This window comes from Phocoena phocoena, chromosome 3 (genome assembly GCF_963924675.1).
Source record: "Phocoena phocoena chromosome 3, mPhoPho1.1, whole genome shotgun sequence".
Taxonomy (NCBI): domain Eukaryota; kingdom Metazoa; phylum Chordata; class Mammalia; order Artiodactyla; family Phocoenidae; genus Phocoena; species Phocoena phocoena.
Window position 1 is genome coordinate 165,575,260 of NC_089221.1, and position 22,069 is coordinate 165,597,328.

Sequence of the window (22,069 nt, forward strand, 5' to 3'; positions counted from 1 at the left end):
TGTACGTCTGGAGGGACCACGGGCCTCAGGGGTGCAAGCCCTGGAAACAGAAGCTCTGGGCGGTGAAGCAGGGGGCTCCATGATTCTGTTCCTCCTCTGCCTGCAGCCCTCTCATGCGTCCAACTCATTCCCTGCAGCCCTCAATCCACCCCACCACCTCCTCCCCCTCCGTCTCCCTGTCGCCTTCTCAGCTCCAACCGCACAGGTGTCCTCACTGTTGCCCGAACGCAGCCGGCACGTTGCCACTTCAGGGTCCTCATTCTTGCTGTTCCCTCTGCCTGGAACGCTCCCCTTGCTCCATACTGTGGATACTTGCATGGCTCCCTTCCCTCCCTCCTTCACACCTCATCTCCAATGCCAACTCCTCAGAAAGAACTTCCCTGACCACCCTCTTTAAATTGCAAGCTGTGTCCCCATCCCAGAGTTGTCCCATTGTCTTCTCTAGCTTGAGTTTTATCTGTCACTTATCATTCTAACATATCAGCGATCTCAATCCCTGACCTAAATCCTTGATCCTACAGTTTAGAATTCAGAATTTTTCAGATTTTCAAAAGGTACTACGGTGTAAATACTATGCACTGAATAACACTCCTAGTTGGACCTGGGATAACATTGTAAGTCGAACACTTTATCTGCAGCAAGACGTAAGAATAGTCACATAAAGTTAAATAAAGAAAAGCTATAATAACCTATGTCAGTTCAGGTCAGGTTTTGCCACAAATGAGAAACAAATTTTGGTTTCCAGACGTTCTTGAAATTTGGAATTGTGGTTTTGTGTATAGCTTATTCATCTTGTTTATTGTCTCTCAGGTGTTAGGAAGTGAGCTCCATGAGGGCAGGATTTTGTGTCTGTTCTGCTCACTGCTACAGCCCCTGTACCTAACTAAACAGCACCTGGCACTCAGGTGTGGGGGGTGCTCCACAGTGTTCACTGAATGAATAAATGGATGGATGGATGAATAGGCGAGAAAGAAAGGAAAGCACACTCCCCTTTCCTGGTTTCTGGATGTCTCCGTACCCTGAATGGCCTGTCTGAAGTCCCTATGAGCCACAGCGTGTGTGGGGGGGGAGGTGGTCTGTGGCTCCGTGTCCCTCCTACCTTCCCTGGTCTCTGCTGGGTCCTCAGGGATTGGTTCTCAGCAGAACCTCATAATCAGAACCCCTGCTCAAATCCATGTAGTCAGGGATTCAGCTTGGAGGTTCCTACAGCCTCCAGCATCCCCTTCTATTAGAACCCTTAGGGTCCCCTCACCCGATTCCCTGTGCCCTCTGCACCCTGGCCGTGGTCAGAAACAGGCCAGCTGCCTGGGGGAGGCAGTCATTATGAGGCCCCTCACCGTGTGTTTGTGTGCCTTACATGCGGCTTGTAGGGCTGTTCGAATTTGACATGAAGAAACAAGGGCACAGAGAGGTTAATTAACTTTCCTGAGGCCACACAGCCAGGAAATGCTGAGCCAGGATTTAAAGCCAAGTCACGGACCCCACAGCCCCATGCTGCCTCTCCACAATCGCCCTGTGACAATAGTCACACCCAGCCTCACTGACACCTGGACCCAAAATTAAAGTCCTCCACACCCTGCCACCTGGGGGAGGAAGGCAGGTGGCCAAACTTCTGTTACAAACAGGTCTTTATTAAAGATGAGGAGGGGATAGGAAAAGGGGGGCAGTGTCTCCCCTGCCCACTGCCTTTGGCTGCCTGGGGTGGGGAGCCGTCTTTGCTCCACCTGTGCCCCTATGATGGCACATCTGTACGAGGCTGAGGCATGGGGGGCAGTGTGAAGAACGGGGGGGTTCTAAGAAAAAAAAACTCCTTCCCCACAGCCCTAATAAATAACAGAAGAGTTTGGGGTGACCTGGGCACAGGCAAGGAAGGATGCAGCACCCTGAACCCCAAAGCCTCTGAAGTGGGGCAAGCCCTGCATAAGTTGGGAGTTAGGAGGGACTGGGTGAGAGACTGCATATGAGGGAGGGGCTGAGAGAGGAAAGGGTACCCCAAGGACCCTGCCACGGGGGAGCCTGCCCCCCACCCTCCAGTTGGACTCTCTGATTCTGAGGAGAGAGGACCCGATGACAAAAGATGACCCCATCTCCCTCCTCTCCTTTGCACATGCTTAGACATGGGCGGTCCCCCATTGACTGGAATCATACCCACCCACCCTAGAAATTCTGAGAACCAAGGACTCCTATTCATTGTTCAGACGCTGAACACTGGCTAGAGTTGCCCTCTTGCCTGAGGATTCTAAGAAATGATGGGGAGGCTCCTATTGGCTGGAGTAAACTCCTTTTGGCCAGAATTCTGAGAACTGGGGGGCTCCCATTGGCTAGGCAATGGCCAGTGGAGTCAGGCTTTGGCCCTTAAAAGGGCAATCCTAGGAGGCAAGGACCCATCTCCCAATTATGCCCACTTGGATGTCCCAGAGGGCAAGAGAGTCAGGGGGTCCCCTAGATGTCCTTCCAGCCATGCTCTGATGTCTGGGCTTGGCTGGTTTGGGGACAAGGGCTTTGGCACTCACACAGCACACGCACACACACGCGTGGCAGGGAAGAAATGGGGACTGGGCAGATTCTGGGTGGGTGTTGGGCCTCACAGCAGGTGGTCACGGCTGGCAAACAGGTAAGGGCTGAAGTTGTCCCGGTGGAAGGGGGAGGGATAGAGTCCACTAAGGGTGTACAGGTCCCGCAGCAGGGGTGTGGGCAGCAGCAGCTTCCGGCCACGGCCACCACCCCCGCCTGGCCCCCCAGGCCCAGGGGAGGAGGGCGAGGGGCCCTGGCTGGGGGTTGGTGTGGGTAGGGGCAGGGGCAGAGGCAAGGGTGTTGGCTCAGACCTCAATCGAGGGCGGGGCACACGGGGTGATGAACACATGGCTGGAGCCCTGGAGGACACGCAGCTGGGGATCAGGTGGCCACGGTGGGCGCAGTTCTGCGGCTCTAGGGATCAGAAGTCAGGGGGTTAGAAAGCTTGGGAGGGGTCATGAGAGCACAGGTGAGACCTCTGTGGCAGTGATCGCCATCTGGAAGTCCCCCCGTTTATCCTCCCACTCCCTCGACACTCACTGGATGGGGTGAGCCGTGCCGGTGTCGAATGCGGCCTGCAGGCCTCGGGTTCCTGAGACAAAGAGGCAGAGGGAAGGGGCTAGCGGCCCCCTGGGCCCCACTGGCCAGAGCCACAAGGGGCTCATCGGGCAGAGAGCCCAATGGAAAAGACAAGTTTTCAGGATTAACCATGTTCCCTTGGGAGGGAGGGGGTGGCCCGCCCTTGCATCCTGTGGGACGGTCCCCCCAGGACCTAGGTCCACAGAGGTGAGTGATCCCTCTACCTCTCCATGGCCCTGAGACCCCCACTGCCTGCCTGACTTCCTGCCTCCTTTGTCCTCCTCCACCCACCACCCTCTCCAGCCGGGAGCAGCCCCCGGCCCCCCTTACCTGGGCCACACTTAACTTTTCGAGGCGGCTGTCCATGGTGGGGGTTTGGCCCAGGTCCTCCCAAGGGGAGAGCCTTCGGCCAGAGGGTGGCCGGCTCTGGAAGTTGTGCACGACACAGGTGACCTGTGACAGAGGGAGGGGCACGCTGAGACCTGAGGCCAATAAAGTAAATTACCATCCCCATTTTTCAGATAAGGATACTGAGGCCCAGGATTTCAAAAACAGCTAACACTTTTATGGTGCTTACTATGTGCCAAACACTGCTCTTTCCACTTTACTAAGAGATAGGTACTATTATTACTTATTCCACACGGGGAGGCAGGTAAGGCCGAGTTGTGTAAGAGGATCTGATCCTGTCCTTATTTAAACCTTTGGTATTTTGGACATTATGGGTTTTTGCATTAATTTTGATTTTTAAAAATGTTTCACTACAATATTATTTATCTTGTTTACTGAGTGTTTTGGCTCCTCCTTAAATTTTGTGCTCAAAGCGAGGGCCTCACTCGCCTTACCTTGGTCCCAGTCCCGTTATCCCAGTTCACAGATGAGAATGTCCAAGCTAGGTAAGGTTAAGGGACTTGCCCAAGGTACAGAGTCCACACCCTTCACCATCATGCAGTCCTGCCTCTTGAGTCAGGGATGGATGGCAAGGGGGCTCACCAGAAAGGTGGCGATCGCCGCCCCTGTCAGGAAGCCGGCCAGCACGTCAGACCAGTGGTTGCGGTACTCAGCCACGCGGACCACGCCCACCAGGAAGGCGGGGCACAGCAGAGCCAGGCAGAGTGAGGGTTTGACCAGGCGGGAGCCCTTCACGCGGAACACGAGCGTCACGTACATCTGCAGGAGCCGGATGGGTCAGAGGACACATGGCAGCAGCAGTTCCCAAACCCAAGCGGACACTACATTCAGGGATAGGGGGTGTGGCCAGAATCCTGAGAAGCCGCAATGGGACTGGAGGCACCAGCCAGGGGCTCCAGGGAACAGAGCCCGGGGGACAGGAGTTCAGGGGATGGAGTCATGGACCCCCAGTGGGCCTTTGCAGGGATGGGGGTGTGTGTGGCCTGAGCACCAAAGAGCAGTGGATAGGGTCTGGGGCCCAGGTCTCTGGGGGACCTGGGCCCCAGGTCCAGGTGGGATGGGGAAGGATGCTTGCTGGCTTAGGGTGTGGCCACAAAGTCAGAGGGTGGAGTCAGGGCTCAAGTGACAGTTCCAGGAGCTCCAGGAGGTGGAGTCCCCAAACCCCTGGGGACCACTGACAGGGTTAGAAGCACAGTCCCCAGTGCCAGAAAAAGGAGTCAGAGCAACAGAGGGTGCGACCAGGGAAAGACAGGGGAAGAGTCAGGAAGTTCCAGTGAAGTCGAGTCAGGAGCGTGGCCAGGCCAATAAAGGACGAGGACAAACTGGAGGGCAAGGGCTCCAGGGGATGGAGTTGAAAGCCCATTACCGAGTCACCCAGCCAATATCCAGGACCTGTAGCATGGCGGAGACTTGGCCAGGCTTCAGGGTGCTGAGCCAATAGCCTCCTTTGGGTGTGGCATTAGTGGGTCAGGAGGCGTGGCCAGGGCCCAAGGGGGCGTGGCCAGGGTCCAAGGGGAGGAGTGGGAGCCTCCGCCCTAGGGATGGTGTCACAGTGATGCGTGGCCTCACTCGGGGAGGGATTGGAGGCTCCAGCCCAGACGGTCTCCTGCCCGCTGGCCGCCCCCTTACTGCCGTGCCCCCGTTTCGGCGCTCACCGCTGTGTAGGCGACGGCGTAGGCGCAAAGGGCAGCGTCCTTGCAGGGGAAAGCGCGGCGCGCAGCGGCCACAAGGCTGGGGCTGCCAGCACAGGCACCCTGGTCAGTGACGAAACGGTTGGGCCCTGGCCGGTCCGGTGAGGGTGGCGGGCAGCCCAGGGCCGTATAGTTGGGGCGGCACACGGACAGGAAGTGCGGCGTCGGGTTGCCGGTCACCACCTGCCCTGCGTTGGCGAAGATGGTCGTGGTGAAGAGGCCGAAAGAGTAGACCCCTGGGGTGGGGTAGGAAAGGGGGTTCATGCCAGGGCCCAGCAGCCGTCCTCCTGTGAGCCCTCTTACGGCTCACATAGGCCCCTGTCTCCTTGTTCCTGTGACTGACCTTAAAGCACAGCTGGGACTCCCCCTAACACCACACCCCATAATAGCTGGGCCATGTTCCTCTTCCCTTGGGACCACCATGATGGCATTCTGGGCCTCTGGCCTCTGTCCCTCTGGGATTACCAATATGCCAGGAGTGGGCCCTCCTCTGGAATCCATTATAGCTGGACTAGGACCCCTCAACAGCACTACATCAGGATTGGGCCCATGCCAGGGACCTCCTAGGACCACCGTGATGGCATTTCTGGGGCTCCTATACCTGCCCCTGGACTCGCTATTGCTGAGTTGAGCACTTTTCTCCTGGAGCACCACTCAGCCAGGGCTGGATCTCCAGCCCTCTGCCACAGGGACCACCATTTTGGATGAGCTCTGCCCTACCCCAAGGCCACCAACTATGGCTGGGACCATATTCAAAGTGCAGCCAGTGTTCTCATCTCTCTGCCCCCAGGGCCCCCTGGTGTCTGTCCTGTGCTTTTTCTGCCTGAGACTCTCCTTGGGCAATTTGGGGCCCTCCTCTTATAGTTGTCATCAAGGTTGACTTAGGCCCCACCCATGTCTCTAGAACCTCCACCATGACTGACCTCAGACCCACATCCCTCTTTCCCCATGAAGTCACCATCATGGCAATTCTAGGCCTTCCGCCCCTGGAATTCTTATTATACCTGAGCCTGGCCCATAGCCGTTTTGCATGGCTGACCCCTGACCGAGTCACTCACCCAGGAAGCGGACTAGCCTCCGCAGCGGGGGACTGAAGCGGCAGCAGGCCCCAGACACGATGGTTCTCTCCCCAGTGACTGGGATGGCTGACGGTGGTGCAGGGAAAAAGGCACGTGCCAGCTCCCCAAGCAGGATCTGTGGGCAAGACCGAGGCGTGGTCTTCCTGGCCTTCAAGCCCAGCTCTCCACCCATCTCCACCTGGCCCTCCTGCCTCCTGGAAGGCCCTTCCCACAGTCTGAGCCAGTTTACCCCCAGTCTTACCGTGAGGGTGGGCCCAGCGGTGACCAGGGCGTAGATGAGGGCCGGGGGTGCTCTGCTGGCAGCCTCAGGCCCTGGGTAGGGCTTGGCATAGGTACTGTCATAGCAGAAGAAGCCCTGGGTGTGCACGGGGAAGGTGTCCGTGAACTCCAGGCGGTAAGCAAGCAGGACCACGATGCCCAGCAGCACCGACTGCCGCCCAGCCAGGGTGGGGAGAGAGACAGAGTAAGAACAGAGAGGGTCAGGCCAGAGCTGGGCCACGGAGATGGAGACACAGAGATGGAGACAGAGACAAGGGGGAGAGATAGAGAGAGAGATGAAGAGGAGAGAGGAGATGGGACTGGGAAGAGGGAGAGAGGACAGGGCCAGAGCTCAGAGAGAGATAGTGGGTAGTGGAGGAACAAACCAACAGAGAAAGAAAAAATACTACTGATAGAAATACTAGAGCTACCACAGGTGTAACTCTTATTGTGGGCAGGGCATCATACTAAACCTCTTCCATGAATTAATCCATTTTACTTTCATAACAGTCCTAGGAGAGAGGGACTGTAATTATGCCCATTTGACAGATGAGGAAACAGGCTTGGGAGGGTAAGTGAGGTGCCCAGAGTCCCACAGTAATGATGGGCAGAGCTGGGTTGAATCCCGGATTGCCACTTCCGAAAGTGCCTCCTCCCCCTTGAGGGTCTGGGCAGGGGAGGTACTGTGCGCCTCACCTCCACAAAGACAAAGCAGGGAATGATGGAGAAACTCCTCTTCAGCTGAGGTCTCCCTCCCGCCATGGTGAAGGCCGGGCCTGTGGAGAAGGGGAGGGAGTGGCACTGCCAGGGTGGGGCCTAAGGGGAGGTTCAGGTCACCTGCTTGTGGAGTCTTCTGGCCACAACCTGGCCCCCATCCCTGGCCCCTCGGACTACAGCCAAGGAGCCCTGGCTCCGCCCCCTGAGCCTTCTGGCCACGCCTCTGCATATGCAGGTCTTGCCCTGCACCTGCCCCTGCCCCTGGCCATTGGAGGCACCAGCCTCGCCTGACACAACCTGCTCAGCTCAGCCTCTGCTGGGGTCCCCACAGATTGTATAGTGGTCTTCTCCCCCAACAGCCTACACAGGAGATTCTGACCCCATACCTTTTAGGAGGGCCTGGCCTCCTTAGCATGTGGGACCCATGCCCTTGGCCTTTAGCAGAGACTTCTCCAGCTAATGTGGACCCCTCCCCCACAAAGAAGGGTCCTCACACCCACTAGTTTTTAGGAGACCCCATACTCTTTCCCCATATGCTTTACAGGAGACCCCATGTTCCCTGTCACCCACCCCCACCAAGCCCCTCCCCCTATACCACTTCCCCCATGGCCCTCAGGGGCCTCCCTCTCCTGTTCCCATGGGCTGTGCCTGACTGGTTCGGGCTGATGGCCAGGCCCTCCTTCTCTCCCAGCTGCCTCTCCCTCTCTCCCTCCTTCCCCCTCCTCCCAGCCCGTCTGCTTTCCTGTATCAAGAGAGGGCTATCTCCCCCTCAATGTGCTCTCCCCTCCCCACAGTCTAACCTCAGTCCCCAGCACTGAGAGGCCAACGCAGTCACACCTGCTTGACCCATTCTCCCAGCCTAACCTCACCTGTGAAAGGGCCCTATGACTTCCTGCAGGCCGCTGCCACGCCCACAGACTCACAGCCACTCCTGGCGGCCAGCAGGGCAGGGATGGTCACCCCCATTGCACAGATTTGGAAACTGAGGCCCAGGCAGGTAAGGGTAGGCACTCTGGGTCCAGTGCCCCATCCACGTGGCTTGCTCTGCAATGTGACATGTAGGGGTGAGGGTCACCAGAGAGCCCAGAGGCCCAAGATGCCCACCTGGCCATGGCCCCCTCACCTTCTTAGAGACACAAACACACACCGGCACCCCCAGAGTACACAAGTCAGCCAGAGCTTCCATCCCAAACACCACACACACACACACACGCACACACACACACCATCGCACAGCACTCATTCATCCCACCAACAAGGATCAAGGGCCTGCTGGGTTCCAGGCTCTGTGCTGGGTGCCAGCCTTGTGGTGAACAAGACAGGCTCGCTCATTCAGACAGGTGCCCAACACCCACTACACACATAGCTGCACACACACACACACCACAGTGTGCACACGGCCTGGCACAGACACCCACACAGATCAAACAAATGTCCCCCACACACGGTCACTGGGACACAACAGGAGGTCCTTCACACACCTCACAGACTCACACCCAGCCCTCACTCCACCACCGTCAGGGACAGACTCGAGGCTGCCAACACACTTAAGAGCCACATCAAAAAAAAGAGAGTCACCACACACAGTGTGTGTGTGTGGGGGGGTCACAGAACTGGTCACAGCGTCACACCCCCAATTACAAGGCACAGGATGACACACATTAACAGTCTCTCATCCACACTGACAGTCCTAGGAGCGCCCTGTGCCATCCACAACCACAGCCACATGGCCACACGAGGGCACAGACATGGACCATGGCACAGACTCACACACAGAGCCACACAGGAAAGGCACATGATCACAGCCACACACTGGAACACAATAACGGCCCCACCACCACCATCAGAAGGAACACACAACAGCAGCCACACAGTGACAGTCACATGCACACAACCATACAGACACCGAGCCAGCCACACAATCACTGTGACAGCAGTCACACGGCCACTCAAAGGCGACCCCGACAACACAGCCACCACACACTCACCATCAGAGTGATACCCATGGCGACAGCCGCAAATGACAGCCACAGGAGACACAGTCACAGAGACACCACACAGACACCCCTGAAGCCACACAATCTCTCATACAGCCACACACTGACACATAACGACAACCACACGATCACCGTCAGCCTCACCAGGGTCGCCTCCCCATCTTCCCCTCCCCCAGCCCGGTCCCCAAGCCTCAGCTCGCAGCCTCCCCTCCCCCTCCCCGTGCTGGACCCGCAGGGGACCCGACCCACAGGAACCGAACCCTGGCCAGACAGACCGAGGGTCGGAAGCAGGCGAGAAGGGGTACGGGGGGCTCCCCAAGGCCCTCCCCCTCACCGGGTCTAGACTGCCGCCGCCTGAGCCCCGGATCCACCTAGACGGCCCCGGCGCGGCGGGACTGACAGACAGACGGCCGGCCAGAGAGCGAACGCAGAGATGGAGACGCCGTCGGCCGGCCGGGCCGCGCCGCGCCGCGCAGCGCAGACTCCGCGGCGGGGAGAGGGGCGGGGCCTCCGGGAGCATTATTTGCATAACCCGTGAGGCGGGGCCTCGCGGAGTCTCATTAGCGTGATCCGGGGCGGGGCCTCTGTTGCTCTTTGGGGCAGGGCGTTTTAGAATAGATTCGGGAGGGAACAAAGGTTGGAGGTTGGGAGGGAGGACCCTGGTGGGTGCTGAGAGGAAGAGGAGGGTGGGGTGTCAGAGCGTGACCCCGGGCCGAAACCCTGGGCGGAGATGAGAATGATCTCCCCACACACACCCTGGAGTGCTGCTCAACCCCCCTCACCCCTGAGGCTCGGGGCCCTAGGGTGGCGCCCTGAGGATATGGCGAGGCCGTCAAAGGAGTTCTGCAGCAGGTGCACAGCCGACCTGGGGGGAGATGGGGATCTTGGGGTCCCGGGGGACTCTGGACTGCTCAGAGCTGGGGCAGGGAGGCCATGGTGGCGGCAGGGGCGGAGATGAGTCCTGGGAGGAGAGGGACTCCGGTTGGGTTCCAGGTTCCGGTGGTCGCTGCTTGATCTTATTAGGAGGAACGCAGGGCAGATGAAGGTCAGGGGCGTCAATTTCCCCGTTTGGGCAGTAGGGACAGCAGGCCAGATCGCCAAGGGCCTATCTGGCCACTCGTATCTAGACAGACTTACCCCTGACCTTGTCATATACTAAATCCAGCCTCACACTGTCCCCTGACCCTAGGCCCACATATCCCGAACAGTCCCTCCCCAAGACTGGGTAGTAAACTGTGGGGGTCACTCTGAGGCACAGGAAGCAGCCAGGAGCAGCAGTCCACAGGTGGAGGAGGGTCTCAGCTAGTTTATTTTCTCTATGGAGGGGTCTTCAGGGAGAGCAGTCCCAGCTGCTCAGGCTGTGGAGAAAGAGGGTGGGTCAGAGGCTGGCCTGGTCCAGGTGACCCCAGGGCTGGAGGTCAGGGAGCAGATGCCCAGGCTGGGAGTTGGAAGGGCGTGTACTTGGGGATTCCAGGGCAGGCCAGGAGGGGAAGGGTAGGTTGGGGCAGGGGAGTATCCACACCAGGTGGGAAGGAGCAGCTCTTGCTGAGTGGTGGCTGGGAAGGGTCCTGGTCTGAGTCTGAGTCCGAGTCCCAGGAGGGGCGTGGCGGGCTCAGGCATCGGTGCCCCTTATAGCCAGCAGGAGGGACAGGTGCAATCCTGGCACAAACCCTGAATGTGACCCTCGAGTGGCCTTTGAATATGGTGCCCTTGATATTATGTGATCCTTGATTATGTCCCTTGAATATGACCCAACATGACACCAAAGTATGACCTCGATGACACCTGAATTTTACACCACTGACCCTTAAAAAAGATCACAGTGACCCTGAGTGACCCCTGGATGAAACCTCCAGGGACTCTTTAATGTCACCCCAGAACATTATTTAATGTGACCCCAGAATAAGACCCAACAGACCCAACCACCCCCAACTATGGCCTCTGAACATGACCTCCATGTGTGAAGCTGGAGAATGAACCTCCCCCACCCCTGGAGTGCTGCTCAACCCCACTCACCCCTGAGGCTCGCAGCCCTGGGCCGGCCCCCTGAGTATATGGCGAGGCCACCAAAGGAGTTCTGCAGCAAGTGCACAGCGGACCTGTGGGGAGATGGGGATCTGGGGGCCCCGGGGGGGGACTCTGGACTGCTCAAAGCTGGGGCAGGGAGGCCATGGTGGGGGCAGGGGCAGAGATGAGTCCTGGGAGGAGAGGGAGATGTGGACTCAGGTGCGTTCTAGGTTCTGGTGGTTGCTGCTTGATCTGATTGGGAGGAGCACAGGGCAGATGAGGGTCAGGGGTCAGAGGTTAGAGTGGGAGCTGGGCATCACCATATGTCACCCAGCTCCTTCTGGAGGTCATCCCTCCAGGAGCCACTGCCTCCTGGTGGCAACTCCTCAGTCTCTAGCCAGTTGGATGTCTCATACCCATGCTGCTTCATTTTGGTCAGGACCTGAGGCCGGGGGAGATGGGAGGATAATAATAATAATGATGATGATGGTGAAACGTGTAATATAGCATTTATCACATTCCAGGCTGCCTTCAAAGTGCTTATCACTCAGTTAATGCAGCTACTTGGTCAGGTAGGGCTCTATTGTTACACCCATTATTCAGATGAGGAAACTGAGGCCCAGAGAGGGGAAGTGACTTGCCCACAGTTACACAGCATTAAGAAGCAGAGCTGAGATTTGAACCCAGGCCTTCTGGCTCCAGTCTGATGGTGGAGGCTGGCAGAGATCCCCATAACCCCAACTCACGCAAGGTCCCCGTGCTCTCTGCTCACCTTGCAGCACTTCACCTGTGTCTTTTGCATCTTCTGGATGTTCACCAGGTTCTCCGTAATCTCCTCTTCCTGCGCCTCTGTAGGGGGAGGGGACTCAGGTGGGCCAGAGCTGCAGAAGGACCCCCCGCCCTCCTGGTCATGGGCTTTGGGCACTCACATAGCTTTTGATAAATGAAGGTCACCTCGTCCCGCACCAGCTCCAGCTCCTCCCACAAGAACTTCTTGCTGAGGGGACAGTGCAGCCTCTGGCCTCCCGTTTCCTGACCTCCTGGCTTCCCATTTGCCCACCTGCCTCCCCAAAGCCTCCTCCACGTCCCATGTTTCTATCTGTTCAACTACCATCTCTCAGGCTCTGTCCCCTCCCCATAACTGCCTACCCACCTGTCCGCTCCTACTACTATTCCCCCACCTCCTACCCCTCCCTAGCCCCATGTCCTCTCCTTCTGACCTCCAGCCTCCCATTCCCTCAGCCCCCCATTGCCTGGCTTCCAGCTCCCCACCTTCTGCCCCCCCAGACCTCCAATACCCCCAGCCTCTGCCCCCCTCAACCTCCTCTACCCTCCAGTTTCCCATGCCACCCCCACCAGCTTTCTGATCCTCCAGCCTCCCTTTCCATCCCACCTCCTGTCTCCCCTATTTCTGGCCTCCCAGTCTCCCACACACCCCCACTGCCTCCTGCCTCCCCCATCCCCTCCTCTTGTCCCCCAAGACTTCCAAGGTCCCCCAGACTCCCTTACTCAGGCCCTTCCCATTTCCCCCATCCCACCTGTGGTTCCCTCTCCCTGGCCTCCCTTCCCTCCCTTCCCTCCCTCCTCGCAATACCCACCTGTCCCGGATCTCCTGAGCCAACAGCTGTAGACAGCGGGTGGTATGGGCCCGCTGCACCTCCTCGTTGTCATACAGGGTCTTCTGCAGCCCCTGCAGGCCTTTAGCCAGGGCCTCATATAGCTCCTGCCGTCCCTTCTCCACGTCCCACTTGTGTCTCTCCTTGTCTGCCTGGCGGCTCGTGGGGCTCAGCATCTCTAGAGAGATGGTGGGACCTTGGCTGAGCCCCACCCACACTGAGCCCAGCTTTGAACCCAGCTTGCCCCCACCCTGACCAGACTCTGGTCCTGAATCCAGACACAGCCAACTTCTCTCACCCTGGCCTGACTCAGCTGACCCTGATAGGAGCAGCCTCCAGCCTTACCTTGACCTTTGGCCAGTTCTCACCTTCAAGCTGTTGGATCTTGATTTGCTGCAGGCAGCTGTCCTTCAACATGGTCACTGAGTGGTTTAGGAACTCGAAAGACTGGAGGAAGAGGCCAGGCCTGGGGGTGAGAGCAGGGGTGGAGTAGGGGGGGGAAACAACTGCTGGGGGCGGAGCTGAGGTGGCTCACCTTGGTCTGGGCCTGTAGCTGACACCTGAGTGACTCCAGTTCACATCTCAGAAGCTTCTGGGATTCGGGAATCATCACGGTGGACTTAATTGTGAGTATAGGTGAGGGTCAGCCGAGGCTGGGAGGGGTTGAGGGCAGGGGCAAGGTCAGGGCAGAGGTCAGTAGAGGCTCAGGGTCTGGTTGAGGGGGGACAGGGCAAGAAGCTGCGGTAGGCTGAGGCGGAGGCAGAGGCAGGAGTAGGGGGTCAAGGTCAGGGACAGGGATGGTGGGCGAGGTCAGGGGTAAGGGTCAGCTGACAATGGGGCAGGGATGAGTGGGTAGCAACGGTGGGGGTCCGCTGAGGCTGGAGCAGAGGGTGGAGGTAGGAGCTGGCATGTCTCCCACCCACAGTCTTGTTGAGTGGGAAGGTTCTCATCTTGGGTTTTGGAAGAGCTAGTCTCCCAGGGGTTCTATGAAAGGTGGGCATGAGAGCAGTAATAATCTATCCCTGGTCTGCCTCCTTGCTCACCCCGACCCAGTGTGTGGGGGCCAGACAAGATTTGGGTCTGCTGAGTTCTGGGTGTCCTAGACCCCCAAGTGCAGGCAAAGCTGCCTCCAGGCATACGCATGCACCCCACCGCCACCCCCACCCCCACCTCTGCCCCAGCCTGAAAACACTCAGAAGTGGATTTGTGTGGCAGGCCCATGGGCTGCCCCTGAGAGCATGCACCTTCAGAGCCACGTCTCTGGTTGCGCTCAGGGAATGGCCCTCCTCCTTAGGGGCATCAACAACGTCTGCAAGGAGCACCAGTAGCCACTGACGCACAACCACACATGGTCATCAAAACACGACCACAGACGCGCAGCCTCAGACAGAGCCGTGCACACTAAGTCATAAGACCCAGGGCATGCACTCATGCCCATCTCAGACACACAACCACAGACACACAGGCCGTCACATCCAGAGACGATCACAAACAGGACCTCATTAAGACACACAATCGCACATCCGTTCCATTCATTCAAGACATTTTTAGTGCAGGCCTGCTGAGCACTGGGCGCTGTTCGGGGTGCTGAAGACAGAGGGTGTGAGGGGTCTCGAGGAGGACTCTGCCCCCACAGCTCCCTCCCTAAGCCCTGCAGCGGTAGATAGCGGTGCGGCAGGAAGGGGTTTCCCGGGTGCGGATGACCTTAGTGTTGCTGTGATGCCTCTTTGGAGGGTCCTGGTCATTACAGTGATTCTGTGAGTCTGAGTTGGGGAGGGACCCATGAGACTGAAGCCCCGAGTCTCTCCCTGGCCTCCAGGTTCCAATTGTCACTGTGTTTTCGGGTGCAGCCAGCTGCAAGGTCTCTGGCTCTGGGGTCCTGGACCAGTGAAATGTATATTCCAAGGTCTTTTCTGAGGAAGGGCCTGGGAGTGGGGTGTGTGGTGAAGGTTTCCTGAGAGCCAGCCCAGAGTACTCCAGCCCCTCCTGCTCTCCAGCCCCAGGGCAGCCGCTCAGCGAACCGCAGCACTTGTCACACTTCTCGTTAGCAGGCAAACACACGTTGGAGGGTGACCGGAGGTGAGCAATAGCAAGGCACGGAGTAGTCAGAATCCAGGGGTAGGCGGGCCAGAAGAGGGTTGCTTAGAGTAGGGGGGACAGAGGGCTGCACTGAGACCAGCTCCCAGGTCCTGACACTCTCATGCCCCCTCTGACACCCCAGAGAGGCCTCAGCCCTGAACACAGGCCTCTTATTTATGATAGGAGCCAAAGCTGGGTGAAAGATGATCCCAGCCCCAGGGGTTAGGATGGGCAGTGAGAAGGACCTAGAAGATTCCACAGGAGTCAGTGAGGTCTGAGACGAGCCGAAAAGAAAAAAAGATCTTAACATTGGGCCCTAAAGGAAGGACATCCCTGGCAGGAAACAGCGTGTGCAAAAACTTGGAAGTCTGCAACCCGGTGCTCTTTGCAGGTCAAGTCAGGGTGGCTGGAGGCAGGGTCCAAAAGGAAGCAGCAGGAGGTTAGCAGGGCCGTTCAAGCAAGGCAGGGCAAGCCAAGCCAGGGAACTGGCTCCCCAAGTAAATGGGAGACATAGAATGTGAGCAGGAGAGGCAGAGCATATCTATTTAATAAATGGTAGCTGAATGGGGTCCCAGGCCTGTACTAGGTGAGGCTGGAAACAGGAAAGAACTCAGTTCTGGGTCTCACAGCCACACCCCCTGTCCTTCCAGTGTAGTCAGGGCTGGCACAGCTGGAGAAACCTGGGGGAGGTCTGTCTGGAAAAACTTCCAGGTGAAGGGCAACTTGCCATGGATCACAGTCAGCCAGAAAGGCCACAGTATACGCCTTTCTGTTCTTTTGTCCTTGTTGGGCCCTCTGGTATCTTTCCCCTAACCCAGTCCTCCTGGAAGACTCCTACATACCCTTCAAAACCCTACTCAGCATTGCCTCTGTAAAATCTTCCTTAATCCCTTTTTAAGCTCATATTTTCTGAGCATCTTGCTGAGTGCTGAGCACCACCCTAAGCCCTCATTGGGTGTTCACACCCACCCTGTGATGTAGGAGTTATTATTCTGCCTGAACTGTTCTAAGCTACCACTTCAAAAGTCACCGCCTCAGGGAGGTCCTCACTTCCAGAGGCAGTACAGCATGATGATTAAGCAAGGAGACCCTCCAGCTAGATGGCCCAGGTTCAAATCCTAGCTTTGCCCCTTCACAGCTGTGCGATGTTGGAGGAGTTACTAAACCTCTCCATGCCTCATTGTCCCCAACTATAAAAATGGGATGTCATACTATCCACCTTACTGGGTTGTTGTGATTAAGTAAATTAATCCATGCCAGTGCCTGATATGCAGTAGTGGGAAGCTCAGTGTCTGTCCTTGAACATCACACTGAGCACTTGGTACTTGGGACTCATAGGAGCCCTGGGAGACTTGGAGGGGAAAGGCAAGATGCATTTCTGTCAGTTGCAGGCAGGCCCCCAGTCGAGCCCCCCCCTCCCCTCCCCTCCCCTCCCCCTCCCCTCCCCTCCCCTCCCCTCCCCCTCCCCCTCCCCCTCCCCTCCCCCTCCCCCTCCCACATCACCTGTTTTCCCTCAGTCCTTCCCGATAGAATTCTTGAAGGAACGGGGTGGGGTCATTTGCCTGGGCCCCGCCCGCCGGGGCCTTGAGTCCTGCGCCCCGCCCGCCGGGGCCTTAAATCCTGCGCTCGCCAAGCTCCCGATCCCCTTCCACCCCCACCTACCACACACCACCTGCTCCTGCTCTCCCATCAGGGACCGCGAAGCCAGTCCCCAGCTGTGACGCTGAAATTTGATCCCGTGGAGACACCATCCTATTAAAACGCGCGGAGCCCAAAAGTATAGTCACAGAGAGGGGTGTGGCTGGCATTTTAGCTCCGCCCCCGCCGATGCAGCCGAAGACCTCATTGGCGCCTTTCCGCTTCCGCAGATCTTAGGAGCCGCGGTGTAATTGGGTGAAATCCCGAGGAGTGGACGGGATTCCGTTCATCGATTAGTCAATATCTAAGAGGGCGGTACAGGAGGTACAGATCTCCGATCCGATTGGCTTCTGGCTTAGCTGGGAGGCGGGACGAATTCTTGGTCCCACGAGGGGAGGTGGCCGAGGAGGTCCGCGGCCACCGCGGAGCGCGAGAGTGAGGTACCAAGCCCAGACCGCCTGACCCCCTTAGATCCGGCCCCCGACTCTTGAGTGCTGCAGGTCGAGGCCCGGGTCCAGTGGTGGGGTCGGTGTCCTCGGGCCCGCCTGACCCCCTTAGATCCGGCCCCGGACTCTTGAGTGCTGCAGGTCGAGGCCCGGGTCCAGTGGTGGGGTCGGTGTCCTCGGGCCTGCCTGACCCCCTTAGATCCGGCCCCGGACTCTTGGGTGCTGCAGGTCGATGTCCGGGTCCAATGGTGGGGTCGGTGTCCTCGGGATGAGATTTAGGGTTTCTCAGGATTAGATGGCGTCTCCAGGAGGTGCTTTGGGAATCTTCATAGTGATACCTGGGATCCTGTCATGAAAAGAGTAGTCTTTGATATCAGAACTCAGTCCCTGGGGTGATATTTGGGAGTCACTGGGGTGATCTCTGAGGATCTAGGGCTTCGAGCTTGAGCTGCTGGGGCTGAAATTTGGGGGTCTCAGAGGTGGCATGGATGTTGGGGTCCAGAGAGCCTAAGATCTTGAGGGCTGACATTTGGAGAGATGGAGTCGGGGGACATCACAGAAGTGCTATGGGTCTTCCGCACCGCCATTCCTGGGCTACCATCCCTGGATCTCTGCTGGATAGACCATGACCCTGGCCTTGTGCAGGCTCACAGGGTCTGAAGGCCACAGGGCAAAGGTAAAACTCTGACCACCTGGTGCCTCCTTCCCAGGCCCGCAAGATGGAGGAAGGTGGGAACCCGGAAAGCCTGACTAAGGTGGTTCATCTACTGGTCTTGTCAGGGGCCTGGGGCATGCAAATGTGGGTGACCTTCGTCTCAGGTAGGGACCCTCGGCCTGGATATCATGAGTGCCTAAGGTGGGGACAGGGATGAGAGAGGGACTTGGAAGTGTCCTAACAGACATGTCGTCCCCTGCACCCCACAGGCTTCCTGCTTTTCCGAGGCCTTCCCCGGCATACCTTCGGCCTGGTGCAGAGCAAACTCTTCCCTTTCTACTTTCACATCTCCATGGGCTGTGCCTTCGTCAACCTCTGCATCTTGGCCTCACAGCGTGCCGGGGCTCAGCTCACATTCTGGGAGGCCAGCCAGGTATGACAGCTTGAGCTCCACTACCCTCTGGAGATTCATTCCCAGGACCACACTGAGCACCTATGGCTACACCTTTGTGAGAAGTAAAATGAAACCCCCCAAACTGCCCCTTCTTCCTGGTGTATACAAAGCTGGGTTCTGGATACCCTTGAGCAGTGCACAGCCTGTACAACCATCCCCGGCAGCCCTGACTATTCCGCAGTGTCTCTCTGCTGGCTGTTGCTCCCTCTCCTCCCCCTGGCTGGGCCTGCAGCCAAGCTGTGGTGACTCAGCTGGGCTGGGGCACTGACCCCAGCTCAGTGTTTAAAAACCAGCCTGACTGGGAATTTACAGTCCCCCACCCTCATCCACACATTTTTCCCAGCCACAAGGCAAGGAACTATCTGTGCATCTCACATTTCTCTATCTTGCCCTCCCCCTGCCCCCATTATGTCCCTCAGATGTGGGCAGGTGAGACCTGACAGGGGTTTCAATAATCCCACAGACACAGGAGGGATTATGGGTAATTGGAACTTCGAGGACTTTTAATTCACTCCCTCTGGACCCAGTGTCAGCTTCTAGGGTCTAGGCTGGGGCCACAAAGGAGATGGGCCTTCTCTTAGGCTCTCTATTTTGGGGAAATGAGGGGACAGTTATGGTGCTCTGTCCCAATTCAGGGAAGAGAGGCTCTGCCCTGAGATACCCTCAGTTTAGGGGAACAGAGGAAGGTAGGAGACAGGCTGTATTCTGGAAAGTTCCAGTCAGGGTATCAGAGGAGAGGAGGCTTAGGAGGTTTGGGGGAGAGAGAGGAGACAGTGGTAGAGAGAGGAGATAGTGGCAGAGCCTTTCCTTAGGAGCTGCAGGTTTCAGGGTATGAGAGCTGGAGCTCTGTTTGGGTTTGAGGTTGGAGTGGGGAGGCCTGGCTTTGACCCAGTCCTGTCCCCCATTCCCCTCTGGGCTTTGAGGATGCAGAAGGACCCTCCCTAGGGCCCCTGCTGTCTCCCAGGCATGGCTCACCTTGTCCTCCTGCTGCCCTACCAGCTCTGCTTGCTGCTTCTGAGCCTCATGCTGGCCACCATCAACGCCCGCTGGCTGGAACCCCGCACCACGGCCGCCATGTGGGCCCTGCAGACCATGGAGAAGGAGCGGGGCCTGGGCGGGGAGGTGCTGGGCAGCCACCAGGGCTCAGACCCCTATCGTCAGCTGCGGGAGCAGGACCCCAAGTACAGTGCCCTCCGCCAGATCTTCTTCCGCTACCATGGCCTATCTTCCATTTGCAATCTGGGCTGCCTCCTGAGCAATGGGCTTCATCTTGTAGGCCTCGCCCTGGGCCTCAGGAGCCTCTAGCCCCCACTGACTCTCTGTCTCTGCTGGGGCCCCAAATGTCAATAAACACTTCTTTGGAAATGACTGCTGTCACTTTTCTCCAACTGGGAAGCAGCGGGAGGGGCAGGCAAGGGTAGAGCTGAGGGATTCCGTTTCCCCATTCATGTGGCATGATGATTTGGAGAGTTAGCTGTTGCAGCCCTTAAGCTCTTCCTATAATGGTGCCCATTTGTTGAGCACCCACTGTGTGCCAGGTGTGGCGCTAACCACTGCACAGATCATGTATTATTGTAACAACAGCTGGTTCTGATCCCTAGAGGACAATCATATTTTTCACCCCATTGACATCGGGGGTGGCCATGAGACTTGCTTTGGCCAGTGAAATGTGAGCAAAGTCATTTCCAAAGAGAAGTATACAAGCCAGTATGTGATTCGGCACATCTTCCCCTCATTGCAATGACCGGTGTGAGAGAAACAAACCTTGGATGTTAGATGCCATGATGACTATAGGGCAGCTTGTTACTGAGCATATGCCATCCCTTCCTGACTGATACACATCATCTCAGTTTGTCCACAACAGCCCTTAGAGGTGGCTAACATTGTTCCATGAAGCAATGGGAGCTCAGAGAAATTCAGCAAGTGGCTTCAGGCGCAGTTGTTGGGATTTGAAGCCCAACAAAGCCTGAACTGTGTTTTGTTTTGTGTTAAATTTTTGGCCACGCTTCATGGCATGTGGGATCTTAGTTCTCCAACCAGGGGATAGAAACTGTGCCCCCTGCAGTGGAATTACAGAATCGTAACCACTGGACCGCCAGGGAAGTCCCAAGCCTGAACTGTTATAACTGCAGATTCTCTTCTGTTGGCTTGAAGAAAAGTCTGGGACCTCAGCTGGGCCTGGTTGCCAAATTGTGTGGCCTCAGGCAAGTGTCTGTCCCTCTCTGATCTCCAGTTTCTTTATCTGTAAAAGGCGGTGGTGGTGGTGGTGGTGGGGTGGTGGTGGTGGTTAATTCTAAGGGCCCTTAAGGGTATTTGGGAAAGGCTCTAGCCCAGTTTAGGTAAGGCGCTGCATGTTACAAACACTAACTCAGATCAGAACCCTTACACAACCCTGTGAGGTGGGTACCCTCGTTATCGACCACGTGACGGATGGGGAAAATGAGACCCAGGGAGGTTAACACGTCCAAAGCGACAACGCTAGAAAGTGGTGGAGCTGAGATTCGAACCCGGCTCCAGAGTCCGTGCTGCTTAGCTGCCGTGCACGTAGTAGGAGCTCCTTAGCTTAGATGCTGTGCACGTAGTAGGAGCTCCACGTATGGTTAGTGAAAATGAAATATTTATTGTCAGGGAACTGACAGCTGCGCGCACGGTGCGACTTCCAGCCCCTCCCCCGCCCCCGCCCCCCAATCCGTGGTCTCCACAGGCCCCGCCCCGGTCCCGCCCCGCCCTTCCCCGAGAGGGGCCCCTCCTCCCACGCCTGGGCGGGGCCGGCGCGGGATCCGGGTGGCTGCGGGCAGCGGTGGCGGTGGCGGCTGCGGCTGCGGGGTCCGGGTCGCAGCCAGGGCCAGGTCGCAGCGAGTTCGGAGGCGGAACGTCTGAGGGCGGCGTCCCCACGCGAGGTGACCCCGTCGGAGGGAGCGCACCCCAACCCGCGCCTCCGCGTCCCAGCAGGTCTTTGGGGGGACAGGGGCTTAGGGGGAGGCCCGGGGCCTGGGGAACAAAGGCAGGCAGCGGGGGACGCCTCCTCCCTCGCCCCCACCCAGCTGGGCTCATCGGGGAGCGTTAATGGGGCGCGGGCGGAGCAGACAGCCCAGCCGGGAACAAGAGATGGGACCATATGGTGATGGGAAGAAGCTCCTGAGCTCCCCTGCACCTGCTGGGGCGCCCCACATCTAGTGATGGGGGACAGTACCGAGCCCTCCGGGGTCCCTTACCTAGTGGCAGGCTTGAGGGAGAGTCGGCAGATTGTCAGAAAGAGGTGGGACCGGCTGACAGGTGGGCTGAGGCTGGGGGATGGGGCGGGGCGGGGGCCCCCATACCGGCGGCCCTGCCCTGCATGGGGAAAGGCTTCCTGCCTTTCTCTTCCCCTCCTCAAACTCGTTCTCCCGGAACACGGGGTGGGGCGGAGGGCTGGGCAGGAAAGGGGGGCTAGTTGGGTCCTCCTTTAAAGTGGAAAAAAGCCCCGCGGGGCAGTTGAGAAATGGCTTTGCCAGGGGTTTCTATGCTGGTTGTTCCCATCCACCCAGGCCTTCTGGAGCCTCCCTGTGAGGCTCAGGGAGCAGCCATAAACAGCTGGGGAAACTGAGGCCATGAGGGCTGAGGGGGTGAGCTGGATCCAAATGAAGCAGCCCAGCCGTGGGGACAGATTGCCAGGAAAGGCAGGACCAGGGGGTCGTGGTGGTGGCTGAGGGTGGTCTTGCATTTGAGGACCGTCATTCTGGCCTACGTGGGCTGAAGCCGGGGCTGGGGTGAGTCAGCCCTACTGGGAGGGAGATGGGCCCGGCCCCTTTGACAAACAGAAGGTGGCAGTACCCACGTGGTGGTAGAGCTGGGCTTTAAACCTGCGGTGTATCCACTGAAAGCCCCCTCCCCATGGGGATCAGGGAAGGAGTTAAAGTTGGCTTGGGTGGGGGCAGGCAGGTGGCCAACA

General features: G+C 57.9%; 3 protein-coding genes across 6 annotated transcripts; 1 reads left to right on the top strand and 2 right to left on the bottom strand.

Annotated features, from left to right (window-relative positions):
• Positions 1-1,610: 1,610 nt before the first annotated feature.
• On the bottom strand, positions 1,611-9,732 carry PLPPR2 (phospholipid phosphatase related 2). 4 transcript variants are annotated; one of them, XM_065874401.1, is made up of 10 exons: positions 9,578-9,732; positions 8,116-8,290; positions 7,226-7,305; positions 6,513-6,701; positions 6,251-6,386; positions 5,157-5,428; positions 4,084-4,260; positions 3,424-3,546; positions 3,055-3,106; positions 1,611-2,928 (listed from the first exon to the last, which is right to left on the bottom strand). In XM_065874401.1, exons 3-10 carry the CDS (start codon positions 7,289-7,291, stop codon positions 2,585-2,587), a joined length of 1,359 nt encoding a protein of 452 aa, XP_065730473.1. In that variant the 5' UTR covers positions 7,292-7,305; positions 8,116-8,290; positions 9,578-9,732; the 3' UTR covers positions 1,611-2,584. The 4 variants fall into 4 exon arrangements, with proteins under 4 accessions (XP_065730473.1, XP_065730474.1, XP_065730476.1 ...); XM_065874402.1 differs by lacking the exons at positions 8,116-8,290; positions 9,578-9,732 and having other exon boundaries at positions 2,585-2,928; positions 6,513-6,626; positions 7,226-7,291; XM_065874404.1 differs by lacking the exons at positions 8,116-8,290; positions 9,578-9,732 and having other exon boundaries at positions 2,896-2,928; positions 3,440-3,546; positions 6,513-6,626; positions 7,226-7,291.
• Positions 9,733-11,566: 1,834 nt separating this feature from the next.
• Positions 11,567-16,635, bottom strand: CCDC159 (coiled-coil domain containing 159). The gene is given in 8 exon segments (XM_065875354.1): positions 11,567-11,692; positions 12,023-12,099; positions 12,180-12,247; positions 12,849-13,044; positions 13,235-13,313; positions 13,402-13,496; positions 13,823-13,850; positions 16,615-16,635. Coding segments are annotated over 8 exon segments (690 nt in total).
• A 1,113-nt stretch (positions 16,636-17,748) lies between these two features.
• On the top strand, positions 17,749-19,443 carry TMEM205 (transmembrane protein 205). The gene is made up of 3 exons (XM_065875406.1): positions 17,749-17,848; positions 17,954-18,117; positions 19,138-19,443. The coding sequence occupies exons 1-3, from the start codon at positions 17,749-17,751 to the stop codon at positions 19,441-19,443; spliced, it is 570 nt and encodes a 189-aa protein (XP_065731478.1).
• Positions 19,444-22,069: the final 2,626 nt, after the last annotated feature.